This window comes from Coenobita brevimanus, chromosome 54 (genome assembly GCF_032717465.1).
Source record: "Coenobita brevimanus isolate Jiangsu-jjx chromosome 54, ASM3271746v2, whole genome shotgun sequence".
NCBI classification, from domain to species: Eukaryota; Metazoa; Arthropoda; class Malacostraca; order Decapoda; family Coenobitidae; genus Coenobita; species Coenobita brevimanus.
Window position 1 is genome coordinate 16,555,572 of NC_137007.1, and position 19,713 is coordinate 16,575,284.

Below are 19,713 nucleotides of genomic sequence, written 5' to 3' on the forward strand. Positions count from 1 at the left end.
CTATCAGATACGTTTATGTGAAGCTACAGAACGTGGTGAAAGTTTTTGGCGTGTTAGATAGCACCAGGATTCCGAGGGCTTGAATGATGAGTGAATGAAGGCATGGCCCATTGATTTGGGCAAGCTTGGGTTGTCTGGACGTTGCTACTCCCCACCCTGCCCTAGGGTGGGAATGGAGGTCCGGATGTGTGTGTTTGTGTGTGTGTGTGTGTGTGTGTGTGTGTGTGTGTGTGTGTGTGTGTGTGTGTGTGTGTGTGTGTGTGTGTGTATGTGTGTGTGTGTGTGTCTGCTGCTGTCTTTTTTCAGTTTGTTTTGGCTACCAATTTCCACCTTTTCTCTCTCTCTCTCTCTCTCTGTACTTCCCCTCCTGTTTCCATCACCATATCACCATCCTTGTTATTCTTTTCCCTCAATGCAGCAATCTCGTGTCAGATTCCTGCAGTCTTGTTTTTGGCTCATGTTTGGCCTAGTAGGAGGGTGCTGGAAACCTTCACATGGTGGCACCTTTATGATTGGGTAGTGGACCTGCCCGGTTATGGAAACTTCCCTTAGCTCACATATTATCACACTAAAGCCGTGTTGTCGTCCAGGCTGGAGCTTGGGATTCGAAGCGCGTCTTGGGGCACTTGGTTTCTGTCTGCAAAAACAGTCCAGGATACGTAGAACCGAAAAAGTACATGCCGATCACAAAGTAAACAGAGGGATTCGCCGAAGACGATCATCTGACGAACATGCAACTTACACATAGCCGTTATTTGTGCTGAACTGGCTTTATATGTCGTTAATATTAGATCGATCTTCTGACGAACATGCAACTTACACATAGCCGTTATTTGCGTTGAACTGGCCCTGTATGTCGTTAATATTAGCCACCTGCATCCTAATTTTATGCATATCGTGCTAATTTCATGATACTTATCATTTACGTGTCCTTGCTGGCCAATCTCACTCGCCCCATGCTACACTAACACTGCTCCCGACCACTCTTGGGTGATATACGAAGACGGTCTTGGTTTCGATGACAAACGCTTGGGCCGGCTTCGTATCACTTTGACCGACAAAAACGGGGCAGCTTGGTTCACCGAAGATGGCCTCGAATCCTATCCGTCAGCTTGAACGACAAAAACGCAGCTTAAAAGGGTATAGTGAACTGCAGGAGGAGAGCAACTTCAACCAGCAGTCCACGGGGTTCAGTTTCAGATGAACCTGAGACTACAACAGCAACAATAATCACTACTACTACTACTACTGCTACTATGGCTGTTAGTATTATTAATACTACTACTGCTGCTACTACTACTACTACCACTACTGCTGTTGCTCCTGCTGCTGTTACTACTACCACTACTACTACCATCAGTTGGCAGTGGCGATTTGCAGGTTTTTATCTTATTCTAGCTACCGCAAGACATCTGGAGATAGCAAGAACAAGTTGAAAAGGCATCATGGTTTTGAAGGGGCAAACTCATTCAACCTAGACGATTTATTCTACTTAGGAGAGATTTGGAGGGGTTTAGTAGAGCATCCCTTGACCCCTTCAACAAGAGATCATATATCAATATGACTCTTGCTCCTGCCAGACGATTTTACTCATTTATGGAGAGGCACTGTGAACTGAAGTTGGATACTAAAATGCAGTATGGTCCCACAGAAGGTGACCGGACACCCCCAGAAGGGGCCCACAGAGGAGCACCGACAGTGTGCCGGGACTCAGGGTGACAATGACACAAGTCCGCCCAGTCCATGCGCCCCTATGACCCGGAGCTTGCCTGCTGCCACCATAGCAGGAATACAAGACTACCTTCCAGGCGAACCATCCCCAACAACATCGGGGTGGAGCTGTTACTCCAGCTCCAGTCAGCATCCCTGAGACGGCCGGTAGCCGCTCAACCCTCCTACAGGAGATGGCCGGCAGCCGCTCTGGAGAAAAACAGGAGATGGCCTGTAGCCGCTCCCGCCTTCGTCAGGAGACGGTCTGTAGTCGCCTGAAGGCGCCCCTAACGAAACGGCCTGTAGCTGCTCAACCCTCCTGAAGGACGGCCTGTAGCCGCTCAACCCTCCTGAAGGACGGCCTGTAGCCGCTCCCGAGGGAATCAGGAAACGGCCTGTAGCTGTTCCCTCCTTCGTCAGGAAACAGCTTGCAGCCGCTCTGAAGGTGCCACTAACGAGACGGCCTATAGCCGCTCGACCCTCCTATAGGAGACGGCCTGTAGCCACTCCAGAGACAAACAGGAGATGGCCTGTAACCGCTCCTGCCTTTGTCAGGAGACGGCCTGTAGCCTCTCTGAAGGTGCCCCTCGAGAGACGGCCTGTAGGTGCTCAATCCTTCTGCAGGAGACGGCCTGTAGCCGCTCCAGAGGGAATCAGGAGACAGCCGGTAGCCACTCTGAAGGTGCCCTTGAGTCAGCCTGTAGCCGCTCCTCTCCCAAGGCCACAGCCAGTAGCCAGGCCTTAGCAACGGCCTCCAGCCGAGCCCCCAGAAGGCAATGGCCAGTGGCTGGGCCCTATGGCAGGAGACAGCCGGTAGCTGCTCCTCCATCAGGTGCTGACTCCTGCTCATCAACCTATGACCCAGAGGGAGCTCCCAGCCTGGAGTACTGGAGAGGCCCTGTGACTTCCACTGGGCTCTTCTCCCTCCAGCCGGATCAAGAGAGGACCCACCTGAAGGACCCCGACGTAAGCCGATGCCGCAGTCCCCTCCTGACGGCGTCTCTGAACACCGGGGACAGCAGCCCTCGGGACCTCTCGACCACCCCCAGGACCCCCAGGCGGGACCTCCCTACACTCAGACGCCGGGGATCTTTGTCCTCCTTCAGGCGTCTGAGCGAGAAATTCAGGCAGTTATTCGGCCTTAGCCCTGAGGGCTGTACTCCTGCCCCAAGCCCCGAAAGCTCAGGGCCCTTCACCACCCACAGCCCCGGACTAAAGAGGATGCCCCTACGCATGATCCCATTGTCCCTGAACACAAAGGCCCCCGGCAGTACCCAGCCGTATCAGTAGAGAGACTGGGCCACTTCCGCTGCCCTTGTACCTGACCACCATGATGCCCAGACCCGAAAGGAGTGACAGTGAAAGCACAGTGTCCGTTACTTAGTGACATGAAGGCAGAGCAGTGAATTAACCATATAAAGGCAGTCATTTAGAGAAACCACCAGTGACAATATAAAAGTGGTGGAGTACATAAAACAAGAGTGAACCCATGAACACGGCCAAACAGTGAAATACGGGTCGATTACAGTGAATACGCTACCGTCTAGTAACGCCGCATCATGCTAAGATCATACCAGACCCCAGTGTTAGAGTAATAGTTACCAACAGTGAAACAGTGCCGCCCACTCCACAAATATCTAACCTGGACCTCCTGCAATAATAATATATAAACCTCTGCCCTAAGTGCTGTTCACCCTACCCGACCTTGACCTAAGTAGTATCCTGCGCGATACTAATAACCCATATCTAGGTCTAAGAATTATAATTGTCTAGTGTATCTGTATTCGTGACATCTACTCGTTCCATTGTAGAATTTAGTAATACACATGTAAGATTGTTGCCTTGAGTGTATGTTTCCTGCCTCTCTCCTATATGTCTAAACTCCGGTCTAGAAAGAGAACCCAGCTACACACTAGGCGTTACAGTGATGGGAAGCGGACCCTAAAACCTAGCATTACAATCGTGGACAGCGGTGGTTCTTGATCCAGGCATACGAGAGAGGTAATCAGGAAATACCGGCAAAATGGCAACCAAACTGCATGTGCAATTGCCTAAATTCAACCCTGAACAGTATGATGTGCACATATACCTGGCAATTATTAAATCTTTGCTAGATATCGATTTGAGGATGACAAGCAGAAAATTGCAGTCACATTCCCCCTACTGAGCAAAGCGGCAGCTAATATAGCACCCAAGATCGTTTTGGGGCTCGCCTGGCAGAATTTCACGAAACTCATGATTCAAGCCATCACCCCATCACTAGGTAAAGTGGTGGTGCTTTCCACACTGGATAGCTTAACCTTCGATGGCAACTTGGATGATACTCTAATCCAGGCCAGACGCCTGGTCACTGCTGCCTACCCGGAGGCAGATGATGAAACACGGGAGCAACACACCTTTAATACTCTTCTGAGAGTGCTCCCCAGCATGGTCAAGGAGCACTTTACAATCCATGACCCGAAGGGAGACATGAATAAGGATGTCCAACTGATATGCCGCCTCTTGACCTCCCACCCTGCACCCCAGCAAATCAACGTGGTAAAAAAGTTTCCCACAAGTATTCCGGCTCCCCCAGTCAAGCCACGTCCACCTATACCCCGAACCAGCTCCAATGTAGCACCTAGTCCACCAAGGGCACACCCCACCCACCGGTGCCTCAGTCACAGGGAGAACCCCAAACTCATCCTGGTGAATCCCTGGGAGTTCTCCGCTTGCAGCCCCAGGTGCCCACTGCACGATATCAGAGATCAATTGAAAGCTGCCAGACAGAAAACCACCCCCCCAGGCCAATGTAAAATTTCCTTTCTAGAGAATGAGGAAATGGAGGACGGACCCGCACCTGCAGAGGAGACCGGACCCGGGGAACAGGAGCTGGAAGAAGGAGAAGGAGGCCCCAAACAGTTGGATTTTTAAGGACCACCCCCGCACCTTCCCATGGTGACTAGGGCTACTTCCCCCAAATGCTGCCCCCCAGTTTACCACAAGATGAAGCTGAACGGGGTGAATGCCAGACTTCTGGCTGATTAGGGAGCGGTCAGGTCCTGCCTGTATAGCCACTACTTCTCCCGCTACAAATCGACCTTTGGCCTGTTATTCCCAACAGCTACTCACCTTGTGGACCTGGGGGATGGCCCCCCTGCCGATCCTTGGGGAAACACGGGCCCTGCGCATCGACACCCATCAGCTGGTGTTGACCCAGCATAAGTTCATAGTATTCGACTCTTCCTGCCACAATTACGACGGATACCTGGGGTTGGACATGTTGCAGAAGTTAGCAGCCACCATTGATTGCCGCAACAGACAGCTCAGTTTCAAAAATCACCCGACCCCCCCCTCCCCCTCGGGCTGTCTGCACCTGCACGCCATGGCCCAGGCCGGAAGACTCCTACCACCCAGAATCCTCTCGGCCTGCCTTCTGTCCCCAACCTTCCTTCCCCATCACACAGCAGTCCGGATTGCCAACCTTGCCCCCTTGCCCATCACTCTCCTTAAAGGGCTCATAATCAGAGAGATGGAGGAAGCCGAGCCTTGTGTCCCCTCCCCCTCCTGCTCCCCCGCCCCTCTGCCCCCCATCCCCGACCATTTCTCCACTCACCAATCAGACACCCCCCTGCCACCTACTCCTGGATTTCCAGGATCTGTTCGCTGAAGGACCCGCCAACATTGGACACACCACCTACCTGGCTCATGAGATTTACACGACGGGTCCACCGATCCGACAGTCATCCCGGTGGAAGAATCCCAAACAGCGGGAAGAGGAAGACCAACAAGTACATGAAATGATCGAAGCCAGAGTCGTCTCCCCCTCCATCAGCCCCTGGTCCTCCCCCGTCGTCCTCGTGAAGAAAAAGGATAGCACAATGCGGTTCTGCATCGATTACCGAGGCTTAATGACGTGACCACCAAGGATACCACTCCACTCTTGCGCATAGACAACTCCCTGGATTCCTTATACAGTGCCTCCTGGTTCTCTACCCTTGACCTCCAATCAGGGTATTGGCAGGTCCCGGTGCGCCCAGAGGACAGAGGGAAAACCGCCTTCTCGATCAGCAACAGGAAACATTATGAATTTAATGTTTTGCCCTTCGGCCTCTGTAATGCCCCCGCCACCTTCTCCAGATTAATGGAATCCGTCCTCAGTGGCCTCACATGGGAGATCTGTCTCATGTACTTGGATGACGTCATAGTCTTCAGCCAGACCTGGGCCGACCACCTGCAGCACCTCTGCTGGGTTTTCACCAGGATCAGACAGGCTGGCCTCAAACTCTGGCCCACCAAGTATGTCCTGGCCGCCAGAACCGTCTCATTCCTGGGGCATGTCATCTCCCAGGCTGGCATATCTCCCGACCCAGACAAACTCCGTGCCATCGTGGACATACCCCCACCACAAGACATTCATAGGATTCAAGCCTTCCTCGGCCTGATGTCCTATTACAGCCGTTTCATGAAGGGGTTCGCCCACATTGCCAAGCCACTCCACGACGTGACCCGTAAGGGAGAACCGTTCATCTGGATGGATGAGAGATGAGCCGCCTTCCAACAACTTAAGGATAAGCTCGTTTCTGCCCCCATCGTGGCCTTTCCCGATTATGCCCTCCCATTCCGGCTCTACACGGACGTCTCCCTAATTGCAATCGGTGCAGTGCTGGCACAAGTCCAAGAGGGCCACGAGCACATAATCGCCTGCACCAGCCATACCCTTAATCAGGCAGAGAAAAATTATGCTGCCACCAAGAGGGAGTGCCTAAGCATCATCTGGGCACTTGAACACTTTCGGGCATATCTGTTAGGGACCCAAGTTACCATCATCACTGACCACCAGTCCCTTCAATGGCTGTGGCAGTCTGACACCCACAATGCCCAGCTCATACAATGGCACGAAACCCTGGAGGAGTTCAACTATAAAATCTTGTACCACCCCAGCAAACTCCACACCAACTCAGATGCTCTCTCTCGGCTCCCCATCAACGCTGCCCAGACAGAAACAGATCTCCTCCAGCAGTGGCATCACAAGGAGTGACCCCCCTGGATCCTCCTGCATCTTTTCAAGAATCTGTATCGCCAGGACGACCACCTGCTTACCCTGTCTGGGCATATCATCCTAGCTCCTGATGCCGCCCTCGACACCCTCCGCCACCTGCACACCCACGACGGCATTCACCTGGGCATAAAAAATCTCCAGCAGGTCTTTCATGACACCTACTAGGCACCCAATCCTTTCACCCTCGCCAAGGAGATTATCCAATCCTGCTGAGCATGCACCCTCGGTAAAGACATCACCCGTACCGCTGGTCCATCAGGCCATATTACCTCACACAAACCTTGGCAGCTGTTGGTGATCAACATAGTGGGACCCTTACCCCTGAAATGAGGCTATAGGTATGTGATCACTTTCGTCGACACGTACTCCAAATTCATCGTAGCCTGCCCAGCGAAGGAACATCATGCTATTGCAGTGGCTGACGCCCTGATTCGGCACGTATTCCCATACTTTGGTATCCCTCAAGCGATCCACTCAGATCATGCAACCGAGTTCACTAGTAAAATCTGGGAGGAGCTGGCCCACATATTTGGCTAAAACATCTCACACTCATCCCCTTACTGGGCCCAAGGAAATGCCATATGCAGGCAAAGCCATCGTACGCTGATGAATCAACTCCACACCTGGATAGAAGCCACCAAAGATGACGACTGGCCAGCCCATGTAAAAATCGTGCAGTGAGGCATCAACTCCTGCCCCCGAGAGGACGGAATTTCACCATACAAACGAGTGTTTGAGATAACACCCCTCCTTCTGCCCCTTTGGCAGCATTTGCAACCCCCCACTTTGATCCCCACATCGGACCCATTACACCATCTCAAACGTCAGCTAACCCACCTCCAAAATAACCTGGATCTCCACCTTGATACCGCCTCCAACCCCAACAAACCAGGCAACACTGTTATGATAACGCAGCTCCTCACCCCACACAAGCTTGCACCGCGCTTCATGGGGCCTCACACCATCATCCCCGTCCCTAACCCCTATCAGGTGACCATTGAGTACCACAGCACTCCCTGCACTCTCCGAAACCGGCATGTACGCCCTTTTCACACTCCTGTCTCCACCGCCCTGGCCCTGCGCCCCACCCCACCCACTGCCCCTGTGACACTTCCCTCTGCCTCCTATGACTGCTACATCTCCCCCTCCCCATCTCTCTCTCCCTCCCCCTCCCTGCCGTCTCTACCTCACCTCCCGTCATGCCGCATCATACCTCACCTTACAACCCACCAACACCACCAACTCCCCGCCACTCCCCCACCTCCTCACCACCTGCCGCCTCCTCTCCCACACCCAGCATCGTGTGCCCTGCCCACACCCCAGCACCTCCTCCTCCCACCACACCCCCACCCCAGCCATCACCCACCACTGCCACTGCTTCTCCCAGCCCGCCACTAGCACATGCCCCCTCGACCCCGCCTGCCCTGTCCTCCACCCCTAACTCCACCTGCACTGCCCATGCCCCCACGATGCCACCACCCACTAACCCTACACGCCTCTCCCTGCGCCGTGCCGCCCACGCTCTTACCACCCCACAGCCACCCTCGCGTGTCCTGTGCACCTCACATGCGCTCCGACACTGCACACCTACATCACTGCTCACACACACCCTTAAAACAACCATCACATGCTCCGGTTGCCTCTCCTGCCCACCCACCCGATACACCCATTCTCCCACCCCATCCACCTCACTGCAAAATCACACCCCTACCCCTGCCCTAAATCATATCACACTCATGATATACCAAGCCCAAATCCCGGCCACCTACACTCCCCAGAGACGCCACGCCACATTACTCTGGCATAAAACCCCACACTCACCGTCCATCTCCAGCATTCAGCACAGGCCTGACAGAAGATAACACCTAGCACCACGAGAATTTGACGAGTCATATGGGTGCCGCCCTTTGGACGAAAACAACGAGTCCGAGGACCTCACCACCTCCTACGATTCCTCTGCTCCTCCACCTACCCATCCACCCTCTCAACCACCTGCGATGAAAAGCTAGACAAGAACTCAGCCACCACAGTCTGGCAAGCCCTCCTCCAACACCTACAGCCAGTCTACCACACCTACGACACCAAAGTTTACCACCTACAGTCACAGGGACATGTCTTTTTCCTAGCAGACGGTGATAAAATGCAGCATAGTGCCACTGAGGGCGACCTAACACCCCAAGAAGGAGCCCACAGAGGAGCACCAACAGCGTGCCGGGACTCAGGGCGACAATGTTATAAAGTCCACCCAGGCGGCGCGCCCCTATGACCTGGAGCTCGCCCGCCGCCACCATAGCAGGAATACAAGACTACCTTCCAGGTGAACCATCGCCAACCAACATCGGGGTGGAGCTGTTACTCCAGCTCCAGTCAGCACCCCTGAGATGGCCCGTAGCCGCTCAACCCTCCTACAGGAGATGGCCTGCAGCTGCTCTAGAGCAGGGGTTCCCAACCCGGGGTAAATTACCCCAAGTGGGGTAATTTGGCCATTTCTGTGGGGTAATGGGTGACAAGGCGGCCAAAAAAAAAAAAAAAAAGTAAAACCGTGCCCATTGTGTTACGTTATGTAATATAGAGTGATAAAGACAAGCTGAAGCTGTCCTGTTTATTCAAAAGTTATTTACTTCTCTGCAAAATATAAATAATATAAATGTATTGATGAATGGTAAAAGTATGGGTGATACCGTGATAGCGTGTTAGACGTGTGAGGGACCGTCCGCTGATTTGTCTCGTACAAGTATTGGACAGGTCACAGGGAGTGGGAACTCCAGAGATGCGAGCTCTTGTCTGCCTGTCTGCTACTGTGTGCCAGTAGCAGTCAGTGTTGGTGAGGGTGAGGTTGTGTGTTCAACTTGGATGCGGAAGGTAAGTTTGGTCACTTTGTGGTTACTTTCTTTTCTGAAATATTAAATAGTGAATGCTGTGTCGATTTGATTAACATTATTAATACAAAATGCGCGGCATTACTAAGGACAAAGACAGATAAATGGCCCAGAATCATTCTTAAAGGAAAAATTTGATGTAATAGAACATTATCGGCACCTGTATGTGTAAATTGGTGGTATATGTAAGTGTTTATTACTACACTACATCTAGAGATGACATATGTCTGGTAAGGTGTAACACGGCGTAGTGTAGTGTGATTGAGTTTAATGTAGTGCAGTGTGGCTGTCTGTTGTGTGGTGTGGCTGGGTGTGATGTGTAGTGTGGTGTGGCTGGGTATGATGTGTGGCATGGTGTGATGTGGTGTAAGGCAAGGCTGGGTGTGATTTGTGGTGTGGTTGGTCAGGTTCGTTGTGGCTAGGTGTTATGTGGGATGTGGTGTAGCTTGATGTGATATGTCTTGTATTGTGGTTGGGTGATGTGTGGTATGGTGTGACCTTTTGCATTATCTTAAGTTCTAATTTTATGTGTAGCTTAGTGTGGCGCAGTTTTTTTGTGTCCATTTCGTTAGCTGATGAGTGATTTTAAGGTAGAGTTGTGAAATTTGTCTACTATGTGAATGATTGGCCAATTTACAATGGTGTGGTGTGTATGTGTGTCTGAAAAAAAAAAAAACTTTTCTTTTCAGATCGATGATGTCTTCTCGTAAGCGGCCTTACAGTGTTGCTTTTCTGCAATATGGCTTCACAAAGTTTGTAGGCAGAGATGGGACAGACAAGCCTCAGTGTGTTATCTGCCAGAAAATATTAGGTAATGAAAGTTTGAAGCCTGGAAAACTGTCTGCTCACCTACAAACTCAGCATGCTGAATTTAAGGATAAAGATTTATCTTTCTTCAAGCAAAAGGAAGCCATATTGCAAGGTTCTAGGATTGACAGTAGTGGTCACTTTGCTAGGCGGACTGAAGCGGCTGTGAGGGCTTCTTTCCAGGTAGCCTATCGAATCGCTCAAACAAAGAAACCACACACAATTGCAGAAAACCTCATAATGCCCTGTGCTTTAGACATGGTATCGACCATGTGTGGTTCAAGTGTGGCTGAAAAATTGAAGATGGTGTCAGTTTCAAATAATACAGTCAAACGACGCATCACTGATATGTCAAAGAATATATTAGATCAGGTTATAAGTGAGACTACTCAAAGCAAATTTAAATTTGCACTGCAACTGGATGAATCATTAGATGTTTCTGGATATCCCCAGTTACTTGTGTATGTCAGATATGTTGCAGACACTGATGTTAAGGAAGAGTTTCTGTTTTGTGAGGCTCTTAGCACAACTGCAAAGGCTAAGGATATATTTGAAAAAGTGGATGCATTCTTCAGTGCAAGTGGATTGGAATGGGAGCAACTTCTGGCTGTATGCACTGACGGTGCACCAGTAATGACTGGTATTCGTTCAGGATTTCTGATGCTTGTCAAAGAAAAATGTCCTCATGTAATCAAAACACACTGTATGATTCATTAGCAAGCTCTGGCAGCCAAGACCCTTCCAGCATCTCTTAACTCTGTGCTCAATGACATAATTAGGATAGTGAATTACATAAGAGGCAATGCTGTTAACCACAGAATTTTCCAAGCTTTCTGTGAAGAAGTTGGGTCTGAGTTTTCCATACTTCTGTATCACACAGAAATTAGATGGCTGTCCAAAGGGAATGTGTTGGAAAGAGTGGCAGCGATGAGGATGGAAATAGAAGTGATGTTGCAACAACAGCAGAAAAATGACCTTGCAGAAAAGTTTAGCAATGAAGAGTGGGTACTTTCTTTGCTCTACCTTAGTGACATCTTTTCAAAGCTGAACCAGCTGAATCGAAATCTACAGGGACAATTTATGACAGTCATACAGGCAAATGATCAGATTGTGGCTTTTCGAACTAAGCTTGAATTGTGGAAAAGGTTGCTGGCAAAGAAGAATGTGTCAATGTTTACTCAACTTCAAGAACATTACCAGTTAAGCTCGAGTGTCCCACAAACTGAATTTTGTGATTTGATGATTCAACACTTGGATGCACTCCATGGTTCTTTCAATAACTACTTTCCACCTGAAGTCGAGGGTAATGCATGGGTGTTGAATCCATTTGGAATGGTAGGAGATGTAATCCAAGACGAAGATTTGGCTGCAAAAAGTGAGTTCATTGATCTTCAAAGTGATTCAGTTTTGAAGACACAATGGGGAGAAACCACACCTAGCAAATTCTGGATTTCTCAGTTTGAAATTTATCCAGTTCTTTCCAAAAGAGCATTGAGTATGATTGTACCATTTGCAACTACATACCGTTGTAAGTCTGGCTTTTCTACTCTAGTTTCCATTAAGACTAAGAGCAAAAATCGTCTTGATGTCACACATGAAATGCGTTGTGCTTTATCAATTACCTCACCAAGAATTGATTTGTTGGTAACCCAGAAACACTGTCAGCTGTCCCACTGAGCAGTGACAGGGGCAAATAGTGCTACAACATTTAATTTTTTTTATAACCAATACACGTTATTGTAACATGACAATTTTCTTTTCATAATTATATACAATAAATATTTCAGGATGCTACATCTTGCTATATTTTTTTTCCTAATCTGAGGGGTAATGAGTGAAGGTAGGTGTGGAAAATGGGGTAATGGGTAAATAATTGTTGGGAACCCCTGCTCTAGAGGAAAACAGGAGACGGCCTGTAGCCACTCCCGCCTTCATCAGGAGACAGCTTGTAGCTGCTCTGAAGGTGCCCCTAATGAGACGGCCTGTAGCTGCTCAACCCTCCTGCAGGAGATGGCCTGTAGCCACTCCCGAGGGAATCAGGAGACAGCCTGTAGCCACTCCTGCCTTCATCAGGAGACGGACGGTAGCCGCTCTGAAGGTGCCCCTGAGTCAGCCTGTAGCCGCTCCTCTCCCCAGGCCACGGCCAGTAGTCGGGCCTTAGTGACAGCCTGCAGCCATGCCCCCAGAAGGCCACGGACAGTAGCCAGGCCCTACGGCAGGAGACGGACGGTAGCTGCTCTTCCGTCAGGTGCTGACTCCTGTTTATCAACCTACAACCCAGAGGGAGCTCCGAGTCTGGATGAGTACTAGAGAGGCCCCGTGACTTCCACCGGACTCTTCTCCCTGCAGCCGGATCCAGAGAGGACCCACCTGATGGACCCCAACGTAGGCCGACACCGCATCCCCCTCCTGACAGCGTCTCTGAACACCGGGGACCGCAGCCCTCAGGACCTCCAGACCGCCCCCAGGACCCCCGGGTGGGACCTCCCTACACCCAGACGCTGGGGATCATTGTCCTCCATCATGCACCTGAGTGAGAAGTTCAGGCAGTAATTTGGCCTCAGCCCCGAGGGCCGTACTCCTGCCCCAAGCCCCGAAACCGTGGGGCCCTTCATCCACAGCCCCAGACGAGAGAGGACGCCCCTACTCGTGAACCCGTGCCCCCTGAGCACAGAGGCCCCCGGCAATACCCAGCCCTATCAGTAGGGAGACTGGGCCACTTCCGCCGCTCTTGTACCTGACCGCTCCGATACCCAGACCCGAATGGAGTGATAGTGAAAGCACAGTGTCCGTGACTTAGTGACATGAAGGCAGAGCAGTGAATTAACCATATAAAGTAGTCAGTGTGAGAAAACACCAGTGACAATATAATAGTGGTGGAGTACATAAAAACAATGGTGAAACCGTGAACACGGCCAAACAGTGAAATGCGGGCTGATTATAGTGAATATGCTACCATCTAGTAACGCCGCATCAAGCTAAGATCATACCCAGACCCAAGTGTTAGAGTAATAGTTACCAACAGTGAAACAGTGCCACCCACTCCACAAATATCTAACCTGGACCTCTTGCAATAATAATATATAAACCTCTGCCCTAAGTGCTATTCACCCTATCCGACCTTGACCTAAGTAGTATCCTGCGCGATACTAATAACCCATATCTAGGCCTAAGAATTATAATTGTCTAGTGTATCTGTATTCGTGACATCTACTCGTTCCACTGAAGACTTTAGTAATACACATGTAAGGTTGTTGCCTTGAGTTTTTGTGTCCTGCCTCTCTCCTATTTATCTAAGCTCCGGTCTAGAAAGAGATCCTAGCTACACACTAGGCGTTACAGGGACGGAAAGCCGACGCTAAAACACCTAGCATTACAGATACATTGCCGTGTTCTAAGCGGCAATGGAGGCTTCATTGCACTTCTTCCACTATGATTTATTTGGCATATTACACCTTATCATTCTCCTTTATGTTGCCTGTGTCGTTTAATCATGTACAAACACCCAAAGATGACCCGATTCCCGGTGCCTTTCGCTCAGAAAGTGGTATCTGGCAGCTGCCGCAGCCTAGCTATATTTCCTTTATTCCACACCGGAATGAGCTGCATTTTAGTAAACAACAACAAAAAGCAATATATAAGCATTATTACCATGTATATCTCGCATTACGGAAAAGGAAACCACAATATACTAAAGTTGAGGCTTAGCAAGTCGAAAGAATGTGAAACGCACTGCCTATCGCTCAACGGTTTCATGATTAAAATGCGGGGAAACTCTCGTAATATTCATTTTAGATCCTGAATCAACAATACTGAAGGAAAAACGTTTCATAAAAATAAATCATTTAGATAACGGTAATGTCGAAATCACGAACACCAACTCAGAAAAGTAAACATCTAAAAAGATATTATTATCCACATTTCATTCTCTATGTAGGGTGTTGTTTACGCAGGAAAACCCATGAAAACTCCTGTAGCAAGATGGATCGTCAACACGATACTATGACCTGTCAGTTCAAGCAGATTATTGCTCTTTACTTAGCAAATATTCCAGCAAGACAGATATCCCAGCAACTTAACATAGAGGAGGACAGTAAACGGATAGATAAGTGATATAGAAAGAGGCAGAACAGAAAATATGCCAAATGGAGCCCCTCCCAGCACAAGACCAAGACAGACAAATTATTGAATGTGCCCAAGAATAACCCCTACCCACTTGTGTTGGTATCAAGAAGCAAAGTAATCTGCTGGTATTCAGTTAGTGAAACCAATGCAATTACTTGGGAGAAATTGGTCAATGATTCACACGATGAAAATCCAACACGTAATTAAATACGTAGAACAGTTTCATGAAAGAACTAAACAGGGAGAGGATGACAGTCGAAAGTAAGACTGCAACAATGAACAAAACTTCAGACAAAAAGGATTATATAAATAAAAGGGGGGGGGAAAGGGGATAGTGACAAAGATCGAGTTATCCACCCACTCCCAAGACGTAACACTGACTGTCTAAGACTAACGTAAGGCTTTCCGGGCAGTGTTGCCAAAGGAAAATCATAGAAATCCGCTAGATTGGTGTCAAACGTAGTAAAATCCCACCAGACTGAAGGAAAACAACGTTAGACATGGCTTTAAAAGAGCGCTAGATAAACGGAATATATTAAAAATTATTTAACCACCTAGATTGGTCTTAAAACCTTTAAATTCAGCGGGAAAATTGCTACATTGGTAACACTGGTGGCATGAATCGTGACGGAGTGTAAACGTGCCAGATGTCGCTTTTTACTTAATTATTTTTATTGGCCTTAGAAGAAATAAACGCTAAACTTAACCAATATTTTCGCATGATTAGCTTTTTTTACACCATAATGTTTGCAGGGAAGGCAAAGATTGTTTCCGTCTCCTAACTCGCATTCAGGTGAACATTGCCAGACCCAGGGAGTTTGTCCGAAACTTAAAGAAAGCGAGTCATCACTTATTTGGGCGATTGTACATAAAATAAATCATTTGTATATGTGAGGAAACTGAAAAAGTTTATGTGCAGAGGGAACCACTGAGGAAGACATGATATAAAACAAAAGGAAACTGAGGTGTTATGGGCAGTGTAAATCGCTAAAGAACAGGTGCTACAAAATAAAAGGAAACATGTTTTAGGTATAATATAAATCGTTAAGGAATAGGTGTTAAGAAATGTGCAAATCGCTTAAACATGACCAGCTGTCCTCCTTAAATCGTTGACCACCAGGGGACTTTCTTTAGCTGAATATAATCGTCTGATGGCAGCAGGCATCAACAATTAGGAAAAAGTAGTAACGCAATAAAATTCGTAAATAAATAGCAGAAGTACATCACTGTTGAGAAGCGGCGGGAATAGATGCAACACCACGTTCATTTGAACGTGATCCCAGTGAATGGCAGGCTGAACTTACCCGTCTGCAGTTCATTATCCTCCTTTAGGGGGATAGAGGAGATACTTAAGGACGGTTCACGGTCGTGTACAAGTTACATAAAGTAATAAAATACTCATAATCATGGGAATATCATTATTTTTTCTCTTTAATTTAATATTTATGAAAAAAAAAAAAGTCAATCAAATTTGGAGATTGTCATACCTCGCGCGAAACATGCACCCTCCCTGTGACATCGCGACCCATACCAGGGCCACAGCTGACTGCCGCTCACAACAATGTCTGGGAATCATACTCCAGTACAGGTAAGATATCTGTGATATTCAGCTGTTATAATCATGCTAGGTATATAAGACTTTGTGTGATAGCTCTCTTAAAGATGCAGTATGCTGTACTTGTACTTTAGTGAAGAGTTTTGTTGTTTTAGGGAAACTAGTAATGATGGCGAACCTTGCGACAACCAGGGTACCTGTGGGACAACTCGGTAGCACAAAGATTTCATTTGATAAAGTTATAATGTAATGATTTATGAACCATATCAGTATATATATTGCTCGGCCCTGACTCCAGGTGCATATAGACCTGAAACTGTGCAGTAATACATTGGGAAGATGTCACAGAGACCGAAATATTTCAATGTTTTTTCCTCCTAGAGAGGTCTGACTCACTGAGCTCTATAGTATGGAGGGGCTATCTCCACAGCGAGCATTTGACTTTGGCCGCCACATTGAGACACCCACACTCGTCGCTTCCACCATGGTAATGCAATTGGAACACTGTTCTGAGCTTGCTGTTTCAGTTTCCCTGCTGCTTACATAAGCTGGGCAGTAACACATGGCAATATATTTTAGCTGCACAGTGGACTATGGCACTATATTTTCTGAATTCATTGGCTGATTTCAAAAGGCGAGGGCGTAGTGTACAAACATCATTAGCTCCACCCTGGGCCCATGGCGGTGGGCACGCAAACTACGCGGCTTTACTTATGAGAAAGCCTCTGTATACTCTAGAGCTCATTGGTCTGACAGCTAGACCTCTGTGGAGTATTTGGTTATCTGATTTCTTGGTCTTATGTATTGGTAACAGCCAGTCTAATCTGGAGAATAAGATTTTCACATCCCTGCTATAGTGACTTAAGCCAAGTTACAGTAGGGTTGGTTTTGTGTGACAAGTGACTGTTAGGTTTAGCTGTATATGTTAGGCCATAACAATTTTTTCACCATATAGCTTCACACATACCTAATTATCTGAAATCTGATAAAAAAAAAATTTGTGTTAATTGACGTAAAAAAAAAAAATCAGCATTCAAAGCAAACATTTGCTAAAGTTAGTGGGTGTTTCACTTCTAGCTTGACAACTTGACTTCTGTTTTGTCTAAATGTTGATTTACAGTGCACATGTGCTTTAAATCAATATTTGTGAAAAACAGAAGTCTGTCAATGCGTGTTGACAATCTCAAGGGTAACTATCCCTAACTTTAGCATGTTTTAACTCTGAGACCTGGGGCCGGATACTCAAAAAGGCCCTAACTTAGGTCAGCCAATCCGCCCTATCTGACTTAGGGCGTCCTAAGATAGGAACTGGCTAGGACATCCTATCTCGTGGCTTAAGATGGTATACAAAAACTTTTTTAGGGCGCCCTAACCTGTTCCTAAATAGTTAGGGCGTCCTAAATCATCTCTGACGTCATATACCCCTCAGCCAATCAGGTTGAGTCTTTCAAGTTATTCCAGCCAATAAGAAGGAAGAATCCGTGAATCCGTGTTTAGCTGTATGAACGTCAACATAGGAACGTGGGACGCACGCTGTGGAAGAAAGAGGCACGATTAAAGTTTGTTGTTTCATCCTGTTACACTTGCGAAGTCATGGCTGACATGCCACCACCAGAAAAGAAAAGACGAGCAGCAAATTTCAGTGAGGAGGAACTAATAACACTCAACCGAAGTTGCACAAAAACGTGAAGTGATACTAGGAACACTGTCAACAGAAGTGACGGCCAAAGCAAAAGACAGTGCAGGGAGACAAGTAACGGATGCTGTTATTATTCACCTGTACCATGCTGGTAAAAGAAAAAAAAAAAAAGACGCCTTTATGCCGGCCAATTTTGGATTTATTTTTTCTAGCTAAATGGGCGTAATACATCAATATAAGATCCTTGGCTGTAATCATTCATTCATTCATTGCCAGACACCATGTATCCCAAACGGGGTGGCCAAGGGCTTAGAGTTAATTGTTTTACAGGTACAGGAAGGGGCACTAATCCTCCACCAACCCCACTTGACGTAGGGATGCCAACAGCATCTGGTGTTCCCAGGCGGTCACCCATCCAAGTACTAACCAGACCCAACGTTGTTTAACTTCGCTGATCGAACGGGAAGCGGTGTACTCGACGTGGTATGGCCGTTTGCTAGGTGAAAAAGGCCCAACTTCTCGGTACTAGAAAACCTAACGTGTAGCGGGGTCCTCTTTCGAGACCAGGGCTTAGTGCAATGAAGAGAGGCAGGACACAAAAACTCCAGGCAATAACCTTCACACGTATATTACCACAGACACAGGACAAAGACAGCAGATATTACAACACAATATATGGCAAAGAAATAAAACCTTAACTAGGATATTAGTATCTCGCAGGACACTGGCTTAACTGATACTGATGCCAACACAATTAATTCTAGTGCACAGGTGTATAGGGAATACAGGCACGCATGGAGGAGCGGGGAGTGAGGCTCACAAGCGGGGGGGGGGGAGGGCGAGGGGAGTGACTCACGGCGGGTCAAATAGTAATACTGGGAGAGAGTAAGTATTATTAATTCAAACTTAATATTTCTAATAGCAAAGGGGTTTTGACAATTGATTCTATTTCTCGTTTACGTTCACGCTAGCTGCTGGGAGGAGATTTGTAAAGAGAGGGAATGACACTGGGAATTCACTGTGTTTACGATAATACAAGTGGCAAAATATTATTAACACTTTCTCTACTGTTTTCTTACAACAAGAGGCATTGGAGTATTTCGCTGCAGATGATTTCTCGGGAGGAATAGTCTTACTGGTTTTCTGCAAGGGCGTCACTCGTGAGTCTGATCCACCAGAACATAGTTTCTGCACTCGTCCTTACTCATTCACCCGTGATTTCACTTGCCCCGATATTCAACACACACATGAAGTCACTGTATCATTATTGCACCAGTTTGGGCAATGTCACACTTAACCTAAGTCGATTCACCAGTTCTGGGGCAACACCACACTTATCATGAGTCTCTCACATCGTGGGGGGATGGCGGGGTGACACGCCGGTGACAACTCGGCCGGGATGGGGGCACTGCCAAGGGGGGGTGTGCCGAGAGGGCACAGGACGACTAGCAGGGGCGTCCTCTCGCTTCCAGGGCAGCAGGTGGTGAAGGGGCCTGCAGTCTCCGGGCTAGGCTCAGGGATGTGGCCCTCAGGACTGGGGCTGAACAGGTCCAGAAATCTCTGGCTCAGGTCTCGGCCGGAGGTGGAGGCCTTACGCCGCCTCATGGGCGTGGAGACATCACGCCCGGGCGTCCTGGGGAGGGTCCGGAGTGACTGAGGACTGTGGTCCCCAGGGTCGAGGGGTGCCTTCAGGGAGGGGCTGCGGCACCGACCTGAACTAGGGTCCATCAGGTGGGCCTTCTCCAGAGCCAGGCGTAGGAAGCGGAGGCCAGGGGAGACCGTAAGGTCTTGCTGGGGCACTTCGGTACTGAAGGTCCTGGCTCTTGTCTCCTGCTGGGGCGATGACTCTATCAACACCTCCCTTTGGCTGTGGGGCCTGGCAATTGGCCGTGGGTGCCCAGGGGCGCAACTATAAGGCGCCAAGGCCCGGCAATTGGCCGTGGCCTGAGTTGGGGAG

General features: G+C 48.5%; 1 protein-coding gene and 1 non-coding gene across 2 annotated transcripts; one reads left to right on the forward strand and one right to left on the reverse strand.

The window, feature by feature from the left end:
* The first annotated feature begins 10,695 nt into the window (after positions 1–10,695).
* LOC145401042 (protein FAM200C-like) lies at positions 10,696–12,747 on the forward strand. Its single transcript, XM_080273419.1, has 3 exons — positions 10,696–11,067; positions 11,155–11,940; positions 12,574–12,747. The coding sequence occupies exons 1-3, from the start codon at positions 10,696–10,698 to the stop codon at positions 12,745–12,747; spliced, it is 1,332 nt and encodes a 443-aa protein (XP_080129545.1).
* Positions 12,748–18,134: 5,387 nt separating this feature from the next.
* LOC145401146 (5S ribosomal RNA) lies at positions 18,135–18,253 on the reverse strand. Its single transcript, XR_013897558.1, has one exon. It is a non-coding gene; the product is annotated as a 5S ribosomal RNA (ribosomal RNA).
* Positions 18,254–19,713: the final 1,460 nt, after the last annotated feature.